At 36.9% G+C, this 26,636-nt stretch overlaps 1 protein-coding gene across 2 annotated transcripts in view; it reads right to left on the bottom strand.

The window, feature by feature from the left end:
* The window catches only part of TMEM196 (transmembrane protein 196), a 48,816-nt gene that overhangs the window by 3,856 nt on the left and 18,324 nt on the right, over positions 1–26,636 (bottom strand). For both annotated transcript variants that reach the window (XM_041728208.1, XM_041728209.1), the window contains exons 2-3: positions 3,436–3,492; positions 367–621 (exon numbers count right to left, since the gene is read on the bottom strand). In XM_041728208.1, the coding sequence (XP_041584142.1) occupies positions 367–621; positions 3,436–3,492 (312 nt within the window). The remainder of the gene's footprint in view (positions 1–366; positions 622–3,435; positions 3,493–26,636) is intronic.

A 26,636-nucleotide genomic window follows, 5' to 3' on the forward strand; every position in this document is an offset into this window, starting at 1 on the left:
TTTTTCCTCAGCACAGTACATAAAAATCCATATTTATAAGGTATTCAATATTTTATGAAATGCTATTTTAGGAATGGTGTTTTTGTATAGCTAGAGAGCTATGAAATTGTTGAAAATAGGTGTACCCAAAATAGCAGAGAAAAAAATAATAAAGAATTCTATTCTTAGCCCAATAGGGCCCAACTTTTATAAAACTCAATTCCTCAAGTTCTCGCCTAGAGCTGCAAGTTGATTGACCATGATTTGACTGCAGTCTTCATCACATGCTAGCAGTGAGCGAAAAAGGTATAAAACTCACTTTTTCAGCCATTTCATGAGAGTGGTGCAGCGAATGCTAGCAGTGAGCGAAAAAGGTATAAAACTCACTTTTTCAGCCATTTCATGAGAGTGGTGCAGCGAATGCTCCCTTTCTGAGAACATCCTCCTCTGTTCGTAGCTGGCTAGTCGACAAGTGAGCCAGGAAGACAGGGTGCAACCACCGATCCCAATGCATGCAAGGGACATGGAGGCGAGATGCAGAGGGTAGAGAGAAGAGGTCTTCTTTGTCACTGCCCGAAGAAACTGAAAATTCAGGATGCCCCCAATGAGTCCACAGATGCAGCAGGCAGAAAAAAGGATCATCTGATAAGAAAAAGAAAGGGAATGTCAAAATTGAGGAAACAAAGCTGACCAGAACACAGTGCGCTGTCCTGTGGCACCTCTAGGATGGCAGAGCTGTATTAAAGAGAAGGGGCTTTGGGTGCTTCCTGGAGGACAGGAGCTATCCTTTCTGTGTTTCTGTGCAATCTGACTCAATGTTGAGAGAGCTGACCACAGTGTTTCAGAATTAATAATTGACTGTATGAAGGCCAGGGATAGATCTTTCAAAAATCCTAAAATAAGCAATATTTATCTTCAAGGTAGATTCAGATTTCAATAATATTTACTCACTAGCTATCATGCGCTTACTACACTAGGAGCTTGAACACATAGCTCAATTAACCCAACCAGCAAACCTCAGAGAGAAGTTATACATTTTGGACAATGAACAGTGAGCAGGTAAACACTCAAGTTGAGGGACTGAATCCAGATTTTCTGACTCCAAATCCAGTTTCACTATGTTAATGCTCCTATCACATGTCTTCTCATTGAACTATCACGAGTCCCACCAAACTTCCGATCTTTATATTTCTCTAGCTAAGTGAGCTTGGGGAATCTGGTTACTTCTCTTTTTCATACCTAGGAGTTTGTGTATCTAGTTCCCCAAAGGAGAATTTAGGGATTCCTTGTGAGCTGGCCCATTCTATTACATTTTTTTGTTACTCTGTAGCACCACAGTGAAGAATACACAATAGACATTACAAAAATACAGAATGGTTGGTTTGGGGAAACACAGGATGTGCCTTTGCTTTTGATCCAATTATTGGTTTGATTTGGATCTCTGTTAAGAGACCGTGAGTGTTTAATTCTACCTAAATATTATAAATTTAACTGAATATTACAAAAGCTTTAATGATTTTATTTTGTATTTGCATTTAGTATAAATTCCCGTGGGGGCTTTCCTTATATTTTATAGTGTGATACTAATTTAATTATCCACACCTATTTCCATTTTTCTCCTGAACATGGTCTCCACTCCAGTTCTCTCTCTTTGCCAATCCTACAGCTTGTTCATTCCCATCTCAATGATATTTTCCATTTCCTGGAAATGATTTTGCTTCTTTCATGGACTCCTAGACAGAAGGCCCAAAGGGAGTCCTAACTTCTTCAGAAAGCCTTCCTGGATTTGATTGTCTCCTTTGGCATAATTCCATAGGGAAAACAGCTGTAAAACTCAATTTAGCATTTAATTTTACATTATCAGGAACTATTTGCTGTAGACAGTTGAGTTTAACAAGCATTTATTGAGCACCTAGCATCTGTTATGCCCTGAGTGAGGCAGGTGTTGGCATAATATTTGCAGGTGGGATATTGAAGGTAATTAGGTCAGGAAGGTAGAGTCCTCATAAATGGGGTCAGTGCCTTTTTGAAAGATTCTAGAGAGTTCTCATTCCCCTTTGCCACATGAAGACACAATCAAACATTTGCAACCTGGAGGAGAACCTTACCAGAACCCAATTACACTAATCTGGGCCCAGCCTCTATCACTGTGAGTAATAAATTTCTGTTGTTTGTAAGTCACCCAGTCTATGGTACTTTGTTATAACAGCCCAGATAGATGAAGACATCTCCCCTCTCTTCCTTTCCCCCTCACTGATTCCCTTTCTCCTCTCTCTCCCTCCCTATTTTCTTCTCCCTCCCTCATTATTTCTATCTTTGACTTCTCTTTTCTTCTCTCTCTCTCTCTCTCTCTTTGTCTTTCTTTCTTCTAAGTGCCAAGAAATTGTTATTATACAGCCATAAAGACTCTGGTAAAATAAAAGTAGAGAGAGAATGAAGGCCATGTATAAAAAGTGATGGAAGATTCATAGATGCAAATTACAAGCCTCCAGAAATTTGTATCTAATGGTTTCCTTTTATGTAACTTTAAAAAAATACATCTCACATGTCTAAAGCAATGGGTGCTTCATTTTTTTGTCACAATAGGTATTCTCACAAAAAAAGATATAATTTCAGAAAAAAGTAGTTAAACAGAAATAATTCTCCCATTCCTGCCCTCCTCAGATAACTGGCCTCCCCCTGGAAAGCTCTTTTTAGACTCAAAGACCACTTTCTAGGGTCCAAGTGTAGTATTAATTTTGTCAACTTATAAAGGTCTATGATCTTTCCTTTTACACACAACAAAATAATGTTTTTTCCTTCTTTTGAACTCTCAAAAAAATGTCACAGAGGGAAGTGGAGAATCTACCCTTCAGCATACGGCAGTTCTCCTCCAGCCATTATCAGAGGTAACAGGGAGCATGTTCCATACCCTGGAAACCCATGATAGTACTGTAAAACATCTGAAAACACTTACGTTTGCATTCACAGTAATAAAATAAAATTAAATAAAGAATCATTGGGAATTAACTGTAACTATAACAACACAGCTGTTTTGCTGCATTGCAAAATTGACTTCACAGTCAAAGCCAGTAATCCATAGGCCAAGTTCCACATTTAAACAGTTAAATTTCCCATGAACTCAAGCCATGTCTTTTTTAGCTTACTGAAGGATTCATGTGAGTGTCTGGGCGTCTTTAAACTGGAAAAGTGGAGATTGTCAACCACAGCAGTCATTATGAGTTGCATATTCATGCATTTGAGTGTATCAAAGCTTTTCTTTCTTTTTCTTTTGCCATGGTCTCTAATAATCTTGATTGTTTTTTAAATGAAAAAGCCAGTATTTATTTGTCGGTCCTCTTTTCATCCTCAATGAGTAACATTCTCTATGTGAAAGTTGGCTTGTCATCATTTCCATTTTCGCGTTCCTACATTTCAAATGCTTCAATGCAAAATATAAACAAGGCAGAAACTTACGACAAGTCCAGATTTTTTTTTGGCGCACAATATTCCACATATGCCACAAAGAAGAAACTGAAAGGGAAAAGAATAAAAATTATTCCATATTCAAAGATAAGAAAACCGCTAGTTTTTAGCTTATAGCTCACTCATGACACTTGCTCCAGGGAAGCTTGAAAATTTTATATTCCCATCAAAAGCCGGAAAGAAAAATACCTCATTCTAGAATAGTAAGAAATAAAAATGCTAACTTTAGTGAAAATTTGTTCTTTGCAAGGTTGATATAGGTAATTGTGGGACTTAAGCAAAACCTGAGTCAGTTTTATGCCAGGCAAATTATGAAGTAAATAAATTTAGAGTTTTATTCCGCCTATTTTCTTTCACTGTCTTCTCATCCCTTTCTACTTTCTTAAGGAGAGAAGTAGTGTGATACATTCATTCAGAATTGACTTTTAAGCAATTAGAAATCAGTGGGCTTTACTACAGGGAGTGAATCTCATGTAAACAAAAAGATAAGGCTGAAAGGGAGGTGTTCTTTAGAGACATTCTTTGTACCTCTCAAACTATGTCAAGTAAAATGGTGACATCTTCATTCCCCCAGAAATATGGTCCTTGTAGATACATTGGAAGAACTCAAGGAAATGAAGCTATTAATGGCATGTCATTTCTTGTAAATAAGCACTTTGGTGACAAAATTGCTTTGCAAAGCAGATGCATCAAAAAGTCTACCAATGATGCACTATTAGATATTTTGGTTATTTGAAAGTGATAAATCATTTAACTTGGTTAGAAACATTTAGGGATATTTGAATGCACATTTATACATACATCTGGCTGGAAGCAAACCATAAAAAAAAAAAGCCCACTAAGGGCTTTCAGACTAACAAATAAAGCTTTGAATGCAGTTAAGTTTATCTTTTTGATTTTCTTTTAAATTGTGCTGTTTCAAGTCAACTAATAATTTAAATGGTTTCAACTAAGTGTTTCACACATATGTATATTTTTAAGTATACACGTAAAACTATTCTAAGAATTACCTGAGATAAATAATATGCTTGTGAGAAAGACCAACAAAATTTGATAGAGAAATAATGAATTAGGGAAGTTTACCTTAACAGGAAACTTTCCTTATAAAAAGAACAAAATAATTACAAAGCAGACAATGATGCAGCAAGACAGATAAGAGAACACAAGGATATATAAGAATTTTCTTATAATTAGATGATATTTCAAATTAATGCAAAAAAAGAGTAAGATCCAAAGGAATTAGGACAGTTTATAAACCTCCCCTAATGTCATACACTAAAATGTCAATGAAACAGGTGAATATTTAAGAGTATAAAAAAATAAGTATAGTAACATTCAACAAAGTAAAATATTTATGTAATTTTACAGGAGTGGGAAAGATTTACTAAACATAACAGCAAAGTCACAGACCAAAATGGAAAATATTTATAAATATTAATACATAAAATTATATTTTTATAGTAAAAAGTAACATAACTCTCAAAGGCAAAAAAGAAATTGGGATTATATTTAGAAAGCATATGCAGACAAGGGTTAACATACCATAGAAATTGATCTAATAAGATAATTTTAATACCTCAAAACCATGAGAAGATAAAAACTCAGAAATTTATAAAACTTGAATATTTGCATGCTTTACTTTTCAGAAGTTTTAACAAGCTACTTCTGAGTAACCATTTGTCACCCTTCCCCCACTTTGTGTCCTGGTCTAGATGAACTTGTCTTTAAGAGTCCTTCAGGTCTCTTCCTAACTTACTGATCCTGTCTCCTATCTACCAAGGCTGTGTTCAGTCCATTCCAGTTTGGACCAGTTGTGTACCTCTCCATCCTTCCAGGCTTCAGATCAAAGCCTCAGCATGTCCTTCTTGCTTGCCTGACTAACCCATTACTCACCCTGAAAGTCCATTTAGCCAGAACTCATTCCTGAAATAATTTGAAAGCAATGTAGTTTTGTATTCCTTGGATCTCCTCTGAAATCTATAAACATTGCCATTATTTATTCACAGCCAAGCTTGAGGGGACCTCTGGAGTTTTAGCCGAGTTCTCCTTCCCAGCCACTTGGTTAAAACATCTAGGTGGTAATAAAATTGCTTCCTTCCATGGTCCACTAAGGAAAGGAAGTTCAGGGCTTGGGAGGGGGAAAGAGAGACTATGAGGGCAATCAAACAATATGTTTCTACTCCCAATCAGGCCTGGAGTGTAAATACATCTCGATAGTTACTCGATAGTCAGGGTATCCAAAATCCACATTTCCTGGAGGAAACTTGTAATCTGAGAAAAAACTTACCCATGTAATCCACCCTATATAAAAGCACAGAATTTTTAAAGAGTCTTTAAGGGATGCTAGCTAAAATTCAGCTGTCACAGTTTATAGAGAAGTGTAAAAGAAGCACAAAAAAAGCAGTAAATGATCTTTTAGTTTCACCGGCTATCTGTATCCCAAGTGAGAGCACTGGATGGGATCTTAAAAGATGACTTAATTCAGTCCTTGCAGTTTTGCATGTGGGGGAAGGTCCAAATAGGCTTAGTGCCTCAAGGTCACTCATCAAGGTCACAAATCACATAATTTAAGGCTCCTATTAGTGTCGAGGGTAATTTATTTCTAAAAACGTAATGAAATGCTCTTCAAAAGGATTTTTCAGTTCTAATACAGTGCGTTATACTAGCAAATCCAACCAGAAGTGATTGGTGAACACCTAGTCATGTATAATTACTCTCTTTGACCCTGCCATTGTTAATTTTTGTTGTAATGAGAATGATTATAAGATAATCAGTTGAATTACAGTCTACAGTTAAGTGTATCCTATTATATAGGGAATTTGTTATATTTCAAAATACTTTTTTTTTGCTCAATATCACTTTATTAAGGATGCTAAGCATTTATACCACATTATGAAAAAAGTGAAAAAAATCTGTTTACAAAAGTAAAATTCATGGCTGGAGGTATACATTATCTGAATTAGATATACAACTTTATATGAGAAAATATAATTTTATTTCTGAGAAGATGGGCTATTTAAACCCAGGGAGAAATAAATAAAATCTTTAAAAAAAAAAAGGGGGGGGGATCCCTGGGTGGCGCAGCGGTTTGGCGCCTGCCTTTGGCCCAGGGCGCGATCCTGGAGACCCGGGATCGAATCCCACGTCAGGCTCCCGGTGCACGGAGCCTGCTTCTCTCTCTGCCTGTGTCTCTGCCTCTCTCTCTCTCTCTCTCTCTATCATGAATAAATAAATAAAATCTTTAAAAAAAAATAAAATAAAATAAACCCAGGGAGAGTTATTTCCTTTGCTTTTACTACAAAGTTGTATAAGTGAAGTGATCCAATGATAGGAAGTGGAACTATATAATGAAACTAGTTAGCCCTCCAAGTGGAATTCATTTGATTCCAATTTAGATTAAATTCAATAGATAACTAAGGTGTGACTTTTTGTAGGATGAAAGGGAGAATAATAGAAATAGCATTCTATATTTTGAATGGATTTTCTTTATGAAAGGTCTATGGAGCCTTCTGCTTTAGTTAAGATGCAGAAAGAACAAAGATGCCATTCCCACTTAAACAATACAAAAAAGCAGAAAAACTAATAGATTGATAACTTTAAGAACCCATCAGAATGCTGAGGTCCAAGACAATAAAATAACTGCAATTCAAAGAGGAATAAGGCCCTCAGAAGAAATTCTGGTTACACAAAGTATGTCATTTGTTGCAGAGACAGAAGAGGGAACAAGGGTTGTCGCATAAATGGGTATGTGGGGAGGCAAGGGAGGTGGTGCATAGCTCTGCTCTGTCCTTAGGCCTTCTTTCTTATGAAGCACATGTTTAAGCCCTTGGCCAAGGGGTAGCAAAGTCTATTATTTCCAGGATATATGCAAATATGGATTGCAACTCTAACTAGAGGAAACAGAAAAAGATATCTGCACCAAACATAATCACTGCAATAGTACAATCAGTTCCTCACTAGAATGACTCTGCCTTTTGTACTAACAGCCTAAAAGAATTTATCAAGATATAAATACAAGATTCTGAAAAAAAGTACATTTGAACTTTTGACATCCAGTCAAATTCTCATTCACACAAGAGATTATAAAAAAGACAAGATCATTTGGACAGAAGCACTGTGGTGGGCTGAATTATGGTTTTCCAAAGAGATGTGTGTCCTAATCCCCAGAATCCATGAATGCTGACTTTATATGGAAAAAAAAGGGGGGGGGGGGCTTTGCAAATGTGATTAAATTAAGAAGCTCAAGATGACACTATTGTGCATTGTCCAGGTAGGCCCTAAATATAATCACAAGAGTCCTTTAAAAGGAAGACAAGAAGGTCAAAAGACACAAGTTCCAAGAAGGCATAAAGAGACACAGAGAAAAAGATCTGAAGGAGTCATACGGCTGGCTTTGAAGGGAGAGGAGATCTGTGAGGCCGAAGATATAGGCAGCTTCTGTGAGCTAGGAATGGATTCTCCCCTGTGGCCTCCAAAAGGAATCTAGCCCCACAGACCTATTTTAGATTTCTGGCCCCCAGAACTTCCAGAGAATAAATGTCTGTTGTTTTAAGCCACAATGTTTGTGGCAATTTGTTCTAGCAGCAAGGGAAACTAACACAGGCTCTGAAACGTCTGACATGAGACACTCTACAGGCACCACTAGAAACTGTTCAGGAAAACAAACCGAGAAAGCCATAGGATAAGAAAGAAATGTAGTAGAAAGAAACACAAAAGAAAACAAAACATTGTATTTGGATTGAAAAGTATTGATTGGAAAAATTACCATCTGTTTAGAATGAATATCCCAGGCGATTTTACCATGGGAGATGGTGAGGTGCAGGTAAAGAAGACGTAAGTAGTGTTCTAAAACTCTCATCATTTAGCACATAACAGAAGAGCTGACTAGTTCTAGATAGTTTTTAGACAGAAAAATACAACTTTAAATTTGTGCATTGATATAGAGACAGAGAAAATAAAAATAAAGAGAAAAATACAATTTGACAGTAAAGATTGAACCAAGAGATATCAGAGAAGTTGAAAATTAATGAGAGGAAATAAAGTGAAACTATAAAATAAGTTAGAATAAATAATTCAATATTATAAGCAATCACACTACATGTGAATGTATTCAATTTCCCTAATAAGAGGGAAAAACCGAAAGGAAAAAACAGTCTACTAGGAAAGAAGGAAAGGAATTTGTTTAAAGATCCCTAAAATAAATAAATGAATGAAAACGTCTTCTTTCCTTCTGCTTTTCTCTCTCTGTGTCTCTCTCTGTTTTTTTCTCTCTGTTTCTCTCTCAGCACTGACCAAGATGCCCATTAATAAATTCTTTATTAGGATTTTTTTCTGTCCAAGGAAGTTTATTTTGGAAAGACTAAGAGTGAAAAAGGCTATTGAAGAATTTTTCAATTTTAAATTGTGAGTGGAAAATGTTGAAACCATGATTGTAATGGAAGCAGATAAAAACAATAGCCAGAAGAACAAACAAGTGTGAGGTGAGGGGGTTTTATGAAAGATGGTGGGCCGACCTTGTTTTAAGAGAACTTATTAACATTTTTGCCACACCACATTTAACCACCTTAGATGAAATAATTTTCACTGAAATTTACTAGTCATTACATAAAATATACATACTAGAAAGTAGAAATGATGCTACTTCCCCCACACTAAGATAATGAGCTGAACCACAAATTGAATGTAATACTTTGATAAACATTAATGATTTATACATTTTTGTCAAAATTAATGTTTCTTTAAAATATATAGAATAATATCAAGAAAACAAATATTAAATGTTGGGAGACTGATTGGAAAGAAATCTATTTCTGGTTAAACAATATATTTTTCCTTGTAAATAGATTAAAAGTTTGGTAATTTACTTTGCTACTACCAGTTCTCGAATATTTTTATTCTACTTCAATCACCTGTTAAAGATTGATAACTGGAGTCTTTTTAAGGATTATTTTGTAGTTTAGCACACAAAATGCTACTGTGCTAATGTAGTTCATATTTTCCCTGACACTGTCCTGATGTGATAGTAATTTTCTGGCTAGACTCATCAGGATGAGTAGTTTTATTCTCAGTTAAATATAACGAATCATAAACCACTGCATATTAAAGTAGATGCAGCTTCAATGACAACCATATTTTATTTTTACTTAGAATTTTTTTTAGTTCTACACATTCATAATAGTGGCTGAAATAAAGCTTTTATGCTGTAAAGCATTTTGATAGTCTCTCAATTCTCTAGAAAAAAGTGTATTGAAAAAGGGAACTTTCATGATGGGCAAGTCAGTGAAGAAATTATGGAGCAAAGAAACAGTTCTAAACCTCATGCTACATAAAAAAGAAATTGAATGTGTTATTTCATTTGCCATTACTGGTATTGTTAGGGTGAGAGATCATCTATTTTTATATCTAGCGTTGCCATAGCTCCTCAGACAAAGCTGTGCTGTTGAAATGAAGTTTCTAGATAACATAATGGAAATTCAAACTGAATAAATGAATTAGTAAATGGGTGGAAGAATGTATCCCAGTATGCATGGAGAGGGGGAGAAATTAATCAGATTTAGCCAATTCCAGACACATAACTGGATGCAATTAGTCTTTTAACTGAATCAAATCCCATTGACTTTTTTTTTTTCCTGAAACACTCATGATTGGTCAGATTAGGTTAATTCTCTTCTCAATGGTGGCATTTGAAAGTAATTTGGATGGTGTTAACCTTTTAAATGTTGCAATCATAGCTTTGTGGGTTTCAAAAGTTTCCTTCTCAAACTTCAGATGTCCTTGAAATGTCAGCATAAGTAGACCTTTCTATAGGAAAACACACACACACACACACACACACACACACAAAACCTCACTGAAAAAGATATGGCCTTGACACTGAGTGGTAACTGCCAGAGATCCTTTTTAAACTGAGAAGTACCTTCCCAAACTAGAAAATGTTGTGTTGTTTTTAAATTTTTTATTGATGGGCAACCCGGGTGGCTCAGCGGTTTAGCGCTTCAGCCCAGGGTATAATCCTGGAGACCCAGGATCGTGTCCCACGTCGGGCTCCCTGCATGGAGCCTGTTTCTCCCTCCTCCTGTGTCTCTGCCTATCTCTCTCTCTGTGTTTCTCATGAATAAATAAAATATTTAAAAATAAATAAATAAATAAATAAATAAATAAATAAATTTTTGATTGATATTTAATTGACAAATTACATTATATTGGTTTGTGTACTTAATTGAGACAAAATGGCTTGAGAAAGAGCCCTATGAGTATATAATCCAGCTTTTGATTTATTTTCCCTCAATAGACACACTGTAGGTATTTTCCCTTGGTGAAACTAGAAATTGGGCAGTGTCTCAGCACTCTCAAATGAATGCAATTACCTACTATCACCTAATCTGTTTTATAAGCTGCTCTAAGTGATTAGAATCCAATCTCCCCAATAGTTCATTTTTGCTTTTGTTTCTTTTGCCTTCGTGGATGTATCTTGCAAGAAGTTACTGTGGCTGAATTCAAAAAGGGTGTTGCCTGTGTTCTCCTCTAGAATTTTGATGGAATCTTGTCTCACATTTAGATCTTTCATCCATTTTGAGTTTATCTTTGTGTATGGTGAAAGAGAGTGGTCTAGTTTCATTCTTCTGCATGTGGATGTCCAATTTTCCCAGCACCATTTATTGAAGAGACTGTCTTTCTTCCAGTGGATAGTCTTTCCTCCTTTATCGAATATTAGTTGAACATAAAGTTCAGAGTCCACTTCTGGATTCTCTATTCTGTTCCATTGATCTATGTGTCTGTTTTTGTGCCAGTACCACACCTTTTTTTTTAAAAGATTTTATGTATTTATTCATGAGACACACACACACACACACACACACACACACAGAGAGAGAGAGAGAGAGAGGCAGAGACACAGGCAGAGGGAGAAGCAGGCTCCATGCAGGGAGCCTGATGAGGGACTTGATCCTAGGTCTCCAGGATCACGCCCTGGACCGAAGGTGGCACTTAAACCGCTGAGCCACTGGGGCTGCCCAGTACTACACTGTCTTGATGACCACAGCTTTGTAGTACAACCTGAAATCTGGCATTGTGATGCCCCCAGATATGGTTTTCTTTTTAAAAATTCCCCTGGCAAAAAAAAAAAAAAAAAAAAAAAATTCCCCTGGCTATTTGGGGTCTTTTCTGATTCCACACAAATCTTAAAATAATTTGTTCTAACTCTCTGAAGAAAGTCCATGGTATTTTGATAGTGATTGCATTAAACGTGTAAATTGCCCTGGGTAACATTGACATTTTCACAATATTAATTCTGCCAATCCATGAGCATGGAATATTTTTCCATCTCTTTGTGTCTTCCTCAATTTCTTTCAGAAGTGTTCTATAGTTTTTAGGGTATATAAGAAGCTTTTGCACAGCAAAGGATACAGTCAACAAAACTAAAAGACAACCTACAGAATGGGAGAAGATATTTGCAAATGACATATCAGATAAAGGGCTAGTTTCCAAGATTTATAAAGAACTTATTAAACTCAACACCAAAGAAACAAACAATCCAATCATGAAATGGGCAAAAGACATGAAGAGAAATCTCACAGAGGAAGACATAGACATGGCCAACATGCACATGAGAAAATGCTCTGCATCACTTGCCATCAGGGAAATACAAATCAAAACCACAATGAGATACCACCTCACACCAGTGAGAATGGGGAAAATTAACAAGGCAGGAAACCACAAATGTTGGAGAGGATGTGGAGAAAAGGGAACCCTCTTGTACTGTTGGTGGGAATGTGAACTGGTGCAGCCACTCTGGAAAACTGTGTGGAGGTTCCTCAAAGAGTTAAAAATAGACCTGCCCTACAACCCAGCAATCGCATTTTTGGGGATTTACCCCAAAGATACAGATGCAATGAAATGCCGGGACACCTGCACCCCAATGTTTATAGCAGCAATGTCCACAATAGCCAAACTGTGGAAGGAGCCTTGGTGTCCATCGAAAGATGAATGGATAAAGAAGATGTGGTTTATGTATACAATGGAATATTACTCAGCCATTAGGAATGACGAATACCCACCATTTGCTTCAACGTGGATGGAACTGGAGGGTATTATGCTGAGTGAAATAAGTCAATCGGAGAAGGACAAACATTATATGTTCTCATTCATTTGGGGAATATAAATAATAGTGAAAGGGAATATAAAGGAAGGGAGAAGAAATGTGTGGGAAATATCATAAAGGGAGACAGAACATGAAAGACTCCTAACTCTGGGAAATCAACTAGGGGTGGTGGAAGGGGTGGTGGGCAGGGGGTGGGGGTGAATGGGTGACGGGCACTGAGGGGGGCACTTGATGGGATGAGCACTGGGTGTTATTCTATATGTTGGCAAATTGAACACCAATAAAAATAAATTTATTATAAAAAAAAGAATCCATTCTCCCCTTTGAATGCCCTTTATGCAGACACTATCCCTTGATGCACACACTATCCCAATCACATTCAGAAATTTGCTCCAGGAAGAAATCAAGATTGTCATTTAGTCAAAATCAAGCAATGTAAAAAAACAAAAACAAAACAAAAAAACAAAGAAAACCAAAACCAAAACAAAACAAGAAACCCGCACACCACAAAACAGTCAACAGTTATCACATAAAGCTTCAGGACATTAAAAAAGCAGATATAATTCTTTAAAATATAAGATTAATTGGTTTGTTACTTTGGGGTACTTTCAGGCCCTCAGATACCATAACTGGCAAGTCTTTCTGTCTGAAAGCAGAGATTCTAAAGGAAGGAGAGGAGTTCCACATTTAATGATTGTAAACAATGGCCTGTCCTGGATGGACCGTGGCTAAAGGTAGGTAACTACCACCTGTACGTGTTCTGTCTGAGAAAACAGAGTAGGGAGATTAGGATCCCTAAAAACAACTTCATCAAACTTTAGAGCTTTTGTCACAATTATAACAATCCTGACCATATGTAACCTCCTTGAAATCCTTTGTAAGATCTCAAAGTGAAAGGTTCTCTTCCCATTTGAGGACATGTCTCACACAATCATCCCTTCTGAATATGTAGCTATCTAGTTTCAGGTAACAAGATTTTACTCAACACTCTTGAGATTTAGGCAGGGTACAAAAGTTGCTCATGCTACCTCCCTTTTGATTTTATCAGGATAATCTTTGAGAATACACTTTGGCTACCTTATCGATTAGATCCAATTTGACTTATATGACCTCAGTTACAAAACCTTGATAAGGATTTTTCAAATAATGGCATTTGTAAACCATTTTTATCAGGATGTCTTGGGGATACTTATCATAAAAGCAGAGTTGTGAGCCCCCATCAAATCAAATTTTGGTGAGGTGGAGCCCAAGAACCAGCATCTTAGATAAATTCGGGGTAACTGCTATGCTCCTTAGAGTAGGAGAACATTAGGTGTAGAATCACTGGATTGACTTAATTCTCTAGTTTGACTTAGGTGAGCTGTCGCTACCAAGAGCTGGCCAGATGTGGGACCTACCATGGGAGTAGTATGCCTGAAGGGAGCAGCAATGGATGGATGTCTAATACCAGACTCTAGAGATACCCTACACTTATATGATGAGCAAAGCTTCTTCTCTTTCCTGAAGGATTTAATAGAGAATATTTGTCTCTTTATTCCCATGTGTAAAGACAGTTATCAGCAGCACTCCAGCAGAAGTAAGGATGTTTTATTCATACATATCTCTATCAAACATGGTGGGTGGAGTGGGGAAGGAAATTGATTTTTCTTTCTCTGAATTCTACCGTTGATATTTTATGCCTTTACATGGCAAGTTTTAAGGGGCTTATTTTTGATAGGTTCATTTCCCCGAATAAAAAATAGTGGCTTTTAAGGTCTTCAAGCACTTTTCTTTCCTTCCCTGTTTCTCCTGATGACAAATCACTTCTAGTGATCAGAACACCTAGACAGAAGCACAGGTGAGGCTGTCAGTGCTCCACACAGAGCCTCAAAGCAATGAGAGACTAGTTCCTTTAAAGGACACTAACAAAAGGGAAATTTTCTTGCCCAACTTTTCCTGTTCATTGTTTTCTGTCTTCTAAGAGAGTTTGGAGCAGTCGATTAACGTCTCTCAAAAGTAACACAGAGAAGAATTTTATTCCCACTCTGTGGTCCAGCATTATAGTTTATATTATGTTGCCAGGTTTCTGTATCTGCTACAGTTCTCATAATGAATATTCTGGATCAGGTAAGAAATTATAGTTTTCTTCCTGAATGTATTTATGCCAGAGCCTGTCAGTATATGTAATTGGACTGTGAAAACCATTAAGTTGGAAAGAGTAAACTAGAATAAGATGCTTCCAAACTCCCTGGGTAATCAGAGTGCAGAGCACTATTTATAAGGCACCTGGGGATCCCTGGGTGGCGCAGCGGTTTGGCGCCTGCCTTTGGCCCAGGGCGCAATCCTGGAGACCCCGGATCGAATCCCACATCAGGCTCCCGGTGCATGGAGCCTGCTTCTCCCTCCGCCTGTGTCTCTGCCTCTCTCGCTCTCTCTCTGTGACTATCATAAATAAATTAAAAAAAAAAAAATAAGGCACCTGAAATTCACCAGAGGTGGAAGTGTCTTTTCTCTCCACATACCTGTTTAGTTAACTTCAAACTGATTTTAAATGATGGCAAACATGCATTACATCTTTCCTGTAACCTGGCTCAATTTGATTGCCAGAGAGCCCTAAAACCTTAACAAGGTAAATAGGGAAATTTGTAGGTCAATCCTCAAAAGAGGTCATTGGAAAACTTAAAAATTGGGAGCTGATTAAAAATCCTTATTGCCTGAAAAGATCTAAAATAATATCTTTTCAGAACATGAGTTAGGCTGTTAAAACTAGCAGATTCTGGGAAGTGACTCTAGAGAGTGAGGTTTTTGAGGAATAAATTTTGGAAAGAATCATTTAATTGAAGTGCAATAATAGTGTAGAAGATTTATAAATGTAAGTTAATAAAGGACCCAGGGAAGATGCTGAGTTTCTGAATTGTTTCGGAATAGCTCTAAATGGTGGTTTCTGAGCCTCAGTGATTTATATTATTAATCTGACGGCTTTCAGCTTTCTCTGGATAAAGAGGACCATCATAAAATAATTTCGAGACCTCCTTCCAATCTCCCACTGATTCGTTTCTTCATTACTCAGCAATTCTATTATCCCCCTGAAGTTGCATAGACACTAATCCATCTTTGTAGTGTTATAAAGTGATACAACGGTGAGTAAAAAATAAGTTAGACACTTAGTTGAACCAGACAATAGGTGCTGGCTCTTAAGGAGGCAAAAAGATTAAGTCTGACAGATTTCCTATTTCCTGGAGTTAAGGTGTACTTTTACCGAAAACCCCACAAAGATTGCAGAAAGGAATAAAAATGTAACAAAAAGAAATAATTTCGGATCATTAAAAAACATGCTTGGGTAATGGGCTCCGAAGAAAATATCACATGCTGTATTTTCCATCAATATCCTTCAGCACAAAGATTATTTGCCTTACTGGAAGAAAGTTTACAAGATATCTTAGCAGATGGACTTTTACCCTCATCTTCCAGTCCTTTTAGTTTGGTTCCTGTTAAAGGACCCAAAATGGAAACATTTTCTCAAGTATTCTGTTAGGATAAATTCTCAAATTTCCAAAGTTTACTTTTTCAAAAGTTCACAACACTTACTATTTGGGTTCTCTCTCCCAGTATTTCTGGGAAGGCTAAAAAAACCACTCTTTGCTATTTCCACTTTGTGGGTAGAGGAATTAAGACGCCAAAAAAAATCATACAGTAAGTCAGTTGCAGAAATTCAATAAGAGTGGAAAATGGGGGTTCCCAAGTGATTGCTTATTGTACATTATACCCCTTTTCACGTTAGCTCTATGTAGATTAGAAACACCTTGTCAAAAAATATTCTTTTTAGTAGACAAGTCATAAAATGTCCCTAATGAAAAGCTTGTAAGAGAAATCTATCTGGTGGGAAGGATGGCTATGTAAGAATGACTGTCACCTTGGCTTTAAACTTCCTTTTGGAATTGGTTTTCCTTTTTCCTCACAGTGACCATCATACTTGATCTCCCATTCCCAGCTGCATCTCTAGCCTACTTGCAGATAAAACCTAACGTAAGATAAATCCCTGTTTAATCCTCCCCACACAACTAAAATAAGGTTATACTTTCCAAAGTACTTGATAAAAACCAAAGGGAGTACAAGAGCAAAATTAAGGAAGAAATTGTAAGCTACATGGCAGTTGTCCCCTTCCTGATGTATATCTCATCTCTCTGGAGGACCTGTGCCAACCCACATCCAATCTGCAGGACCCAAGATTAACGATTCCAAGAGGATACAAAACCTTAGGAGACAAAGTGTCAGGGGCCTCTTTTGGGGTCATCTGCTCCCAATTAAAATTATTCTTTTGAGGATTCTGTGAGTTGATTTAATAAAAAATCGTGATTCTTTTGCATTTCATTCTGATTTCTATCTAGATTTTATGAAATAACTCAGAGGACCTTTATTTTTATGTATTTTAAAGTACTGAGACCATAAAAATGCCTATCTGTGAGATAGCCTGATTGATGAAAGATAACTCATAAAGAAAAGGTACATTCAGTACTGCAGGATGTGCATATTCATCAGTGGAAACTAGGACTACCGAAAATTCTGTTCATTGGTATATCTGGGAACTGGGGGGTAGTTTAAAATATTGCCTATTATTTCTGGATTTAAATGCTAGAATCAGGAATAATGGGTAGGAGTTACAAGGAGGGAAATTCCCACTCATCACCAGGAACCTTTTTCCACGAGATCAGTCCACAAAGTAGCTTGGGCTTCCTCATATTAATGAGGTCCCTTTGGAAATGTTTGGAGAGTGCCAGAATGACCACTTCCTAGGGTGCAGAGAACAAATTGGTACAATCCTGACAGGGGATTGAAGTAGGGTTTTTATGAAATATACTAACATTCTGATTGAGATTAAATTACCACATGGCTACAAGATCCATTTTCAAAGAACTGGGAATCAGTGACAAAGTGGTGTTGTGCAATCTATCTCTGATGAAACAGAAGACATTTCAGGCTCCTCAGTGTCTTGGGCTATTTATTGTTGTGACCATAAATTAGCCAAGACAACATATAGATGTATGGTTAATTGACGCTACTGAATATAGAATGCCGGGTAACCCTTTACTTAACTGCAGAAACAGCTGTGCTATTTTTATCTTTCTTTTTCTTTCAGGTTAATAATAGATGACTCTTGATGGTTCTTAGTGTTTAAAATTATAACTGGCATCCACATACAGATTTTATAGTTTAGGCCACTTTCTGAAATGTTAGTTAATATACATTCTTTATAGCACCGTGGGAGTTAGGGGACATTATTACTTTGTCTAGAACCTCAGCAGGAAAGAACTACAGTCAGATCTAAATTTACAACTTAGAGTGACATGATTGAGATGGTAACAGAGATTGTTCCTGACTTCGCTCCCTGCCAGGAGAAGAAGGACTAACAGCCATTCAAGAAGACACCACTGAAGGAGCCCTGGAATCCAGCGCGGGTTGGGTGGGGACTGAGGGCATCCCTTAGCGCCAGGGACACCAGGATAGACTGCATCTGTAGGTTAAGAGAAGCAGCTATCCAGTGACCACATTGCCCCTCCCCCAGGCCAGCGCATCACGATGCAGCAAGGTCTCCCCTGAGCCTCAGGCTCCTCCAGTGAGAGAAGAGAACTCGGGAGGGACAACCAACGCCACCAGCATTGTGGATCATTTTGTGGGAGCCCCTACTCTGACCTCATACAGTGGGGATTGCAGGGAAATCTATAGAACTTACCCATTTGTAATGTGACTGTGATGGAGAAGTGGGGGAGGGGCTTACAACCACCAGCACAGGGATCTCAGGAGACTGAGTTCTTACCTTCAGGGCTCAAGTGGTAATCCCAGTCAGCAGCTCTGGCCATCTGTAGAACCAACCGGGCACTCTGGGGTGTAGGTATGCTCTCATTCAGATCCTGAGTCAAGTAGTTCTGCTGGCCCTTGAGCCAGATCTGCCCATGCTCAGGCAAAGAGCTGAATCACAGCCCTACCTGCTGTTGGGAGTGTCTTCTGGGCCCATCTGTTCAGAAGGGCTGGCAACAACCCCTGAAGCTGTATGGCCCAGTGACACTCAGCTTCAAGCTGAGAGTGGGGAGGCAGAGCTAAACACCCCCAGAACAAAGCTAGTACCAGGTGTGGAGCCCAAAATAAGCAGAAGAAAGGATATAATAGATATTGGAGCAGAAATAAATGTAGTAGAGAACAGAAAAACCATAGAAAAAATGAACCAAACTAAGAATTGGCCCTTGAAGAGATAAATAAAATAGACAAACCCTTAGCTAGACTGACCAAGGAAAAAAGAGAAAGAACCCAAATCAACAGTATATAAATGAAAAAAAGGGACATTACAACTGATACCTAAAAAGACTCCAAATAGCCAAAGAAATCCTAAGAAAAAAGAACAAAGCAGGAGGCATCACACTTCCTGAATTCAAACTGTACTATAAAGCTAGTCATCAAAACAGTATGTACTGGCATAAAAACAGACAAATAGAATGATGGAATAAACTCAAGAGCCCAGAAAAAACTTAGGCATATATGCTCAATATATGACAAGGCAACCAAGAATGCTCAATGGAGAAAAGATAGTCTTTCCAATAAATGGTGCTGAGATAATTGGATATTCACATGTAAAAGAATGAAACTGGACCACTATCTTATATTACTAAGAAAAATTAACTCAAAATGGATTAAAGACTTAAATATAAAACCTGGAACCATGAAACTGCTAGAAGAGAGCGTAGGAATAAAGCTGCTTAACATGGATTTTGACAACGATTTTTTAAGTATGACACTTAAAGCACCACCAACAAAATAAAAAATAAACATGTGGGATTACATCAAACTAAAAAACTTCTACACAGCAAAATAAACCATCAACAAAGTGAAAAGACAACCTACAGAATGAGAAAAAAATATTTGTACTCATATATCTGATAAGAGATTAATATCCAGAATATATAAATACATATCCCGAATGTATTAAAAACACATACAATTCAATATATAAAAAAAGTCACAAAACAACCCAATTAAAAAGCAAGCAAAGGACCCAAATAGAGAGCTCTACAAAGAAGATATGCAAAAAGCCAACACGTACATGAAAAGATGCTCAACATCACCAGTCATTAGGGAAATGCAAATTAAAACCTAAAGAGGTATTACCTGAAGCCCGTTACAATGGCCATTATCAAAAAGATAAGATATAACATTTATTGAGCACTTGCTAGATACCAGGCTCTGGGCAAAACATTTTATACACATCACCTAATTTAATTCACATATTCAGTTGAGAAAACTGATCCTCAGAACATTTTTTTCACACTATACGGCTAGCATTTGGCAAAAGTGGTATTCAAACATTGGCCTTTCTAACTCTAGCGGCTGAAATAATTTAGGACTTTCCAATCATAATACTACCCCGGCTCTTTGTTGGTGTAATGATGCAATGGGAAGGGATGAAATAAATTGAGGTCCACAGGTAATTACTAAATTGTGATAAGGGAGCTTTTTCCCCAAAGGCTGCTGGATTCTAGTCCCTAAAGAAGTATTTCCTACCACTTGGTGGCAGTAGCTACCAATTAATTCACAGCGTTGTTTTTTAATTTAACTGAAGAAGTCTTTATTTCTATTTAGGAGTTTTTAAAAAAGATTTCTCCTTTCAATTAATTAACTTTTTCATGTAATACATTTATTTCCAATAAATAAATATATTTATTATTATTATTATTTATTTATTATTGTCATGGATCTCATTCAGTTCTTTGGATTTCCTTTGGAATAAAGGCCATAGACAATAACAGAAGAAAAGTTTCCAGTTTCCTCCATTCAACATTATAGCTTCAGAGGTGTTCACCATGGGGATGACCAAAATAGGGTAATGAAAGAGCTTGGAAAGAACGACAGGACTGCTTATCAAACCATAAATAGAAGGGAATCTATAATCAATGAGTATTAACTTAATATGGGTTTGTAATAATCAAGAAACTTCAAGCATGTTTTCCCAATCCACACATGCAGTCCTTTTCAAAGAAGAATAAGCTAAGGTCCACAGAAGTTTAAGTAGTCTTATCCAAGATACACATGAATGGAGTTTACAGCTAATAAATAACAGAAGCAGATTCAAATCCAGATGGCTCTGACTCCAAAGTGTGTGCACTCCCCATTGTCTCATACTGCCTTTCTGACAGTGGTATTATTATTATTCTAAGAAAGTAGTCACAAAATACCTCTAATTTTCAGACTCAAGAGAAATATCAACATTCTAAGTATGTTTAACTCTCCAATATAGAGACCAGAGGAAGAAATGAGGGTATGGTGATAAAGAATATATTTCGTTTAGCTTTAAAGTCAGGTGGAAAGTTAGAGTAGTCTACCAAAATGAGCTAAGGTGAATCTTTCTGGGGAGATGCAGATAATATTAGTCTTACATAATTGTATGGCACTATTTGAAAGTAGTGTTAAAATTTAGGACTTAAAATCATGGATTCTTTTTAGAATATGTTAGGCCATGATGAAATGCTTATAACTCTATTTTAACAAAACAGCAGACTGCAAAACTGTACACATTTTGTTCTTATATTACAAACATTATTAATTTCATACATGCAAAGCTGAGGCACAATATAAATAGTGATTTTCTCTGAGTGGTGGGATCACTCGTCATTTTAATGTCATTTTGGCTCTTTTGTATTTTCCCAATTCTTTATGGTAAACTTATATAAACTAATAGGATGTTTCATTTAATCTTTCCAGAACTTTGTTTTAATCCATCACATCATATTGGTCTATGGCTTTAGCATTTAGAGGAGTTAATGAATATAACAAGAAGGGGAAAAAAGCCAGCAGAGGCAATGTTCTCAAAAGTGAAGGAGGATCTCCTCATAAAGTACGCTATGGACAGAGCTCATCAAAATATTTTCACTGCTGACTTTTAACTTCCTACCATGTGAATGACTTGAATTAAGTCACAGAATCCCCAAAGGGCATCCATTTAAAATCCATCCTATAATTTGGGTGGGTTTTACATACACAAAACTAGCACCCATGTGGGAAACACTATTTTCCTGCTTTATGTCTGTGTGAGAACCCTCTATAATAATCCAGAACAATGCTAAATGTCCTGGAGAGTCCCATTTTCAGTGAAGCAGAAGGTCAAGGCTTTTTGTGAGTGAGCCTTGTATTCATTAACAACTCCTCCAGATTCCTCTTTTCCACTAATCTTCCTTCTTCCAAATAAACAACATTCACAAACAATTCTGTTAACTGAGGCTAAGCTCAGTCTGTGCCAGTGGAAACTAGAATGCTAGTGAATCATAAGGTGCCCAACATCAATAGATTATTTGCACTTCTGACTTGATGAGAGTCTTTACAGTTTAGGATCAATCTCTTCCACTAAGAGAGGCAGGCTTTTTCACCTTTAAGGAATTCTGATTGTCAAAGTTTGTTCTTTCTTTTTCTTTCTTTCTTTCTTTCTTTCTTTCTTTCTTTCTTTCCTTCCTTCCTTCCTTCCTTCCTTCCTTCCTTCCTTCCTTCTTTCCTTTCTTTCTTCTTTCTTTCTTTCTTTCTTGCTTTCTTTCTTTCTTGCTTTCTTTCTTTCTTTCTTCTTTCTTTCTTTCTTTCTTTCTTTCTTTTTCTTTCTTTTCTTTCTTTCTCTTTTTTCTTTCATTAAGCCTGAAGACTTTATCCCTGTGATATACACTCATTGCTCCCCATTTTATTACAACTACACCATTTAACCCTGTGTTTTCTTTAGGGAAAATATACCCTGGTTTCTCAGCCATCTTGATGATAATTTTCTCTTAAATGTTCTGTTGTCTTTCTCTCTGTGTATGTCTCTCTCTTTTTAATTTTTTTAAATAGGTTCCACGCCCAGTGAGGAGCCTAATCCAGCGCTTTAACTCATGATCCTGAGATCCAGACCGGAGCTGAGATCAAGAGTTGGGTGCTTAATTGACTCAGCCACCCAGGTGCCCTACTTTCTCTGTGCCTCTTTAAGGAAAAAAATGCCACCCATAGAATTACCTGGTAAATGAACTGATAAATTGGCAGATCTTCTTCTTTCAGTCAAGAGATTTCTTTCTAGAAAGTTTCCAGCTCATTGATGCTCTTAATCGTTATTATGTCTGTCCATAACATTCGCCCTCACTACAGGTATCTATATCTCATGAGAATTAACACAAATCAGTTTTTATCTATGGTGATTGGCTGCCAGGGGGGAGATAGTTTTAAGCATTGGCTTTTTGGTGTTCTTTATTAATTGCAGGCCATTTTCTACTCTCAAAAAGTACAATAGAGATTAAAATATATTGGGTCTATGACTTTTAGAAGTCTATAAACAAACACCATCCATTATCCAAATCCTTTCCGAGTAGTTCTCTAATTTATAAAACTCAATAGAAATGACATCATTCCCTCAGAAATAAAGTGAGGCTTGCACAATTTGTAACCAAAATACAGCTTCAGAATCTGTGAAGGAGGAACAATCACATATCATGTCTTTTTAAATATTTGTTTTAAAGATTACAATTTTCTAATGCTCGTTTCCTTGAATAGTGTTTTGTTTGTTTGAATAGTGTTTGACAACCTTTGTCTCTGAGAAGCAACTAGAGCAGTTGGAAGAGGTTGAGAGGAATGGTTAAAATGTAATGTGATTTTAAGTTCTACTCTGATTTCAGAGGGAAATAGTAAGGAGAGCATCTGATTAGATAAAAAGGATATTATGATTATTTTAGGGTTTAGTGCAGAACTAGAAAGAGATGGGTTGGCATGATTTTTCTCTTAAATGGCATGAAGAGGAAACACATATATTGGGAGAGAAAATAATCCCTTTGCCCTGACAAGATAGATAGTGTGATGGTTATGCATCAGCTAGCAGAACGAGATTACAAGCAGGAAAAAAGTATTTGTGATGGCTTTTCAGATTGAACTTCTGGGGACTGTGAAGCATTAGAGGAGTCATATGTATGCTCCAGGACATTTCTCAGTCTGAGGAAAGATTAGTTGGTAGGTCTGTCTACTAGGGTCTGGGATATACATCAGCACTGTCTGTTAAGAACAGAGCTTTACAGACAGAGCTTAAAAGATATGGATGGAGAATAGCATAATGGTTAAAAGTACAGAATTTGGAGTAAGGGAAACATGGGCTTTATGCCACAAATTAGTGAGACTTGTAGCATCTACTTAAACTCTTTGAATCTCAACTTCCCCATCTGTAGAATAGGGATACTACTACAAGTATCCAAAGCTTATCCTGCAGTGCTATTAAAATGATTAATGAAAAAAGGATTAATTATATAATGTTTATGATGTGCTTGGTATAATTTCTACTATCCAATAAACCATAAATCAATGGAGTTATTAATAACATTATTAAAATTATGTGATATTTTTAGTATCTGATGAGTACAGACCAGTGTCTGAATTCCTGATAGGAATTATAAAAAAAATATTTTAGATATTCATTCTTTTTTTTCTCATTCACAGAATCTTGCTATAGACCAAAACTGTGTCCTATGTTTGTTTGCTCATGTTCTCTCCTTCATGGAGGTAGGTTGTTTCATATCAAATCAATATGTACTCATTAATGTATACTTTCTCCAATTTCCATCCATGATATGCTGTGCAGCAGTATAAGACTTTAAAGCTTATGACTGGACTACCTTTCAGAAAGTAATTATCAAATGTATTAATTTCTATTTGATACAGGGAAGTCCTCTAAGTGTTTCCAATAATACTTGCCTTTGAATGTGATATTTCGAAGCAAAATGTCATGTCTACAGTGGGTCCATGTTCCAAGAGATCAGAGAATAACACAGGATGTTGGTCACCATGAAAGCTTCATCTATTTTTAGCTCAGCCTACAATCATTTTACAGTTTAGTGTGCTCACAGCCAGACGCATGAGAGTCAACAAAAGAGATCCAGCAGGGATACTATACTCATAAAATATGAGTTTCAAATCTGCTTCCACTCATAGCTTTCTTGTCTATATCACTCTTACCACTATTTTCTCAAAACTCGGAGGCACTTTTGATCCTCCCTTCCCCTTTCCATATAATTTCTATGAATCCAATTACTGTTTGCCATTAATTCTACATCCACAGTGAACCTCTTCTTTCATTCTGGCCTTTACTAGCTTGCCCCTGGATAATCTGAAAGCTTTCTAGAGAGCCTCTCTGCCTTCTGTTTCCCTAACATCATTTGTAGTCCATTCTAAGCATGATTTTTAGTACCTCACTCCTTTATACAATTTTTTTTAATGGCTCAACAAATGTCTTAGCTTGTTATCAGAGCCTAGACGGATAGTTTCAATCCAGTTTGCAAACTGGTCTCCTGCTGATATCCTACAGCCAAAGTGGACTTAATAATCCTTGTACATACTCAGTTTGTCATCTTTGCTTATAACCACTTCTCTACTTGCAAAATTTTGTCCTTGTTCTTATCTATTCCCTAGGGCCTATCTCAAGTTTTCTGACCAGATGTGATTCTATCTTTTTTTTTTCCTGATTTCTCATAGTGCAGCTCCTTATGTGCATCTCTTTTGGACCTTGTTACATTTTGACTCATAGTTATTTCGTGTTTGCTACCTGTATCACTAGACAGGTTTTCATGTTTTCTTGTCCTACAAACTTGTCTTTTTGAGGAAGAGACTTTTTTTTCATATTTATATCTACCACCAATACCCCAGTCCCAAACAGAATAATTAAAATGGTCCCTGGTGTACATTACTCACTTATGAAATTGTTGGGATGGAAAAGGGAAGATCTTTGGTCATGGTACTATCAAGCAGAAGGTTCTCAATAATTTGTTGATTAAAGTAATACATACAGTTTTTGTTCCTACGCTTCACTAAAAATGCTTATTCAAAGATCATCAATGACACTCTCCTATTCTTTTATTTTTCAAATAATCTCCTCACAGAATTCCATTCCACTCTCCCAATTGCTTTCTTTCTTTTCTGTCCTTCACTCCTCAGTCCCTATTGTTGGGTTCATTTTTTCCTACCCTTACTGTACACTGGTATTCCTGAAGTGTTGGTTCCCACTCTATGCTCTTTGCAGCTTTTCACTATTACTTCTCTGCCAACAACTTCTCACATCTATTGAGTGATAGATTCTCACTCACATTGAGTGCTGGCTTCTATCTGAAGTCAGAAACAGAGTTCCAACTGTATTTTTCACAAAGATACCCTCCCCAAATTTCAACCTATACATTTTTATCTTTATTCAGTTCTACAGTATCAGTTATTATATGTGGTGGCAGAAAGCCATTATTTTGGTCTTCAGAATGTATTTTCCCATTTTCTGACAACCATGTCTCATTTTTCTACGGAGGAGGTCATCTATCCCTCACTCTCAGTCATGTGTTTCCCATCTCCCACAGCCCTGTGAACCAACTTTAATGAATTAGGATGTTCTGCCCTCCTTGTCACAGTGATTGCTTCAGAGATGACCACAAGATATAAGTAAGGTCAATCAGAGGGAATTAGAATACATTCTAGACATTTTATTTCAACATTCAAGGAGGCAGACTGTCTTTTCCACTGGCCTAGGTATGGTGATGATGTGACCTGAGGACTGCTCAGGGCCACAATGTGAAAAGTAAAAATGAAGTCAACCAGAAAAATCAGGCACAGAGGTGCCTCACAAAAATATCTGCACTCAGAACATCCTAATCATTTCCTGAATATATTGAGATAATATTCTCTTGAAAATACTGTCATCATCCCCCTGAAGATATTATTCTCCTCCAAAACTTATCACTTCTGGAAATAGCATAGCCATCCACTGAGTTCTCATTCTTGACATCTGGGACTCCTTACTGACACCTCACTCAAACTTTCATATATGTAAGTGAACCGCACAGTATTCTTTATGTCTTCAGAATATAGCTGAAATATATCTGCTTCTGTTCACTCCCATTGCTTCCACTCTATCCCAAATCACTATCATCTCTAGTCAGTGTTACAGCAAAAACTTCCAAATTTGTTCTTTCCATCCTTGCCTTCATCAAACCCACTCTTCTCTGAACTTGTTACTTTCACATTTCAAATCTTTCAATTTTATACCATTGCCTTTAAGAAAAAATGCAAAATCTTTACATGGTCTATAAAGTATTTC

Source organism: Vulpes lagopus, chromosome 13 (assembly GCF_018345385.1).
Source record: "Vulpes lagopus strain Blue_001 chromosome 13, ASM1834538v1, whole genome shotgun sequence".
Lineage (NCBI taxonomy): Eukaryota > Metazoa > Chordata > Mammalia > Carnivora > Canidae > Vulpes > Vulpes lagopus.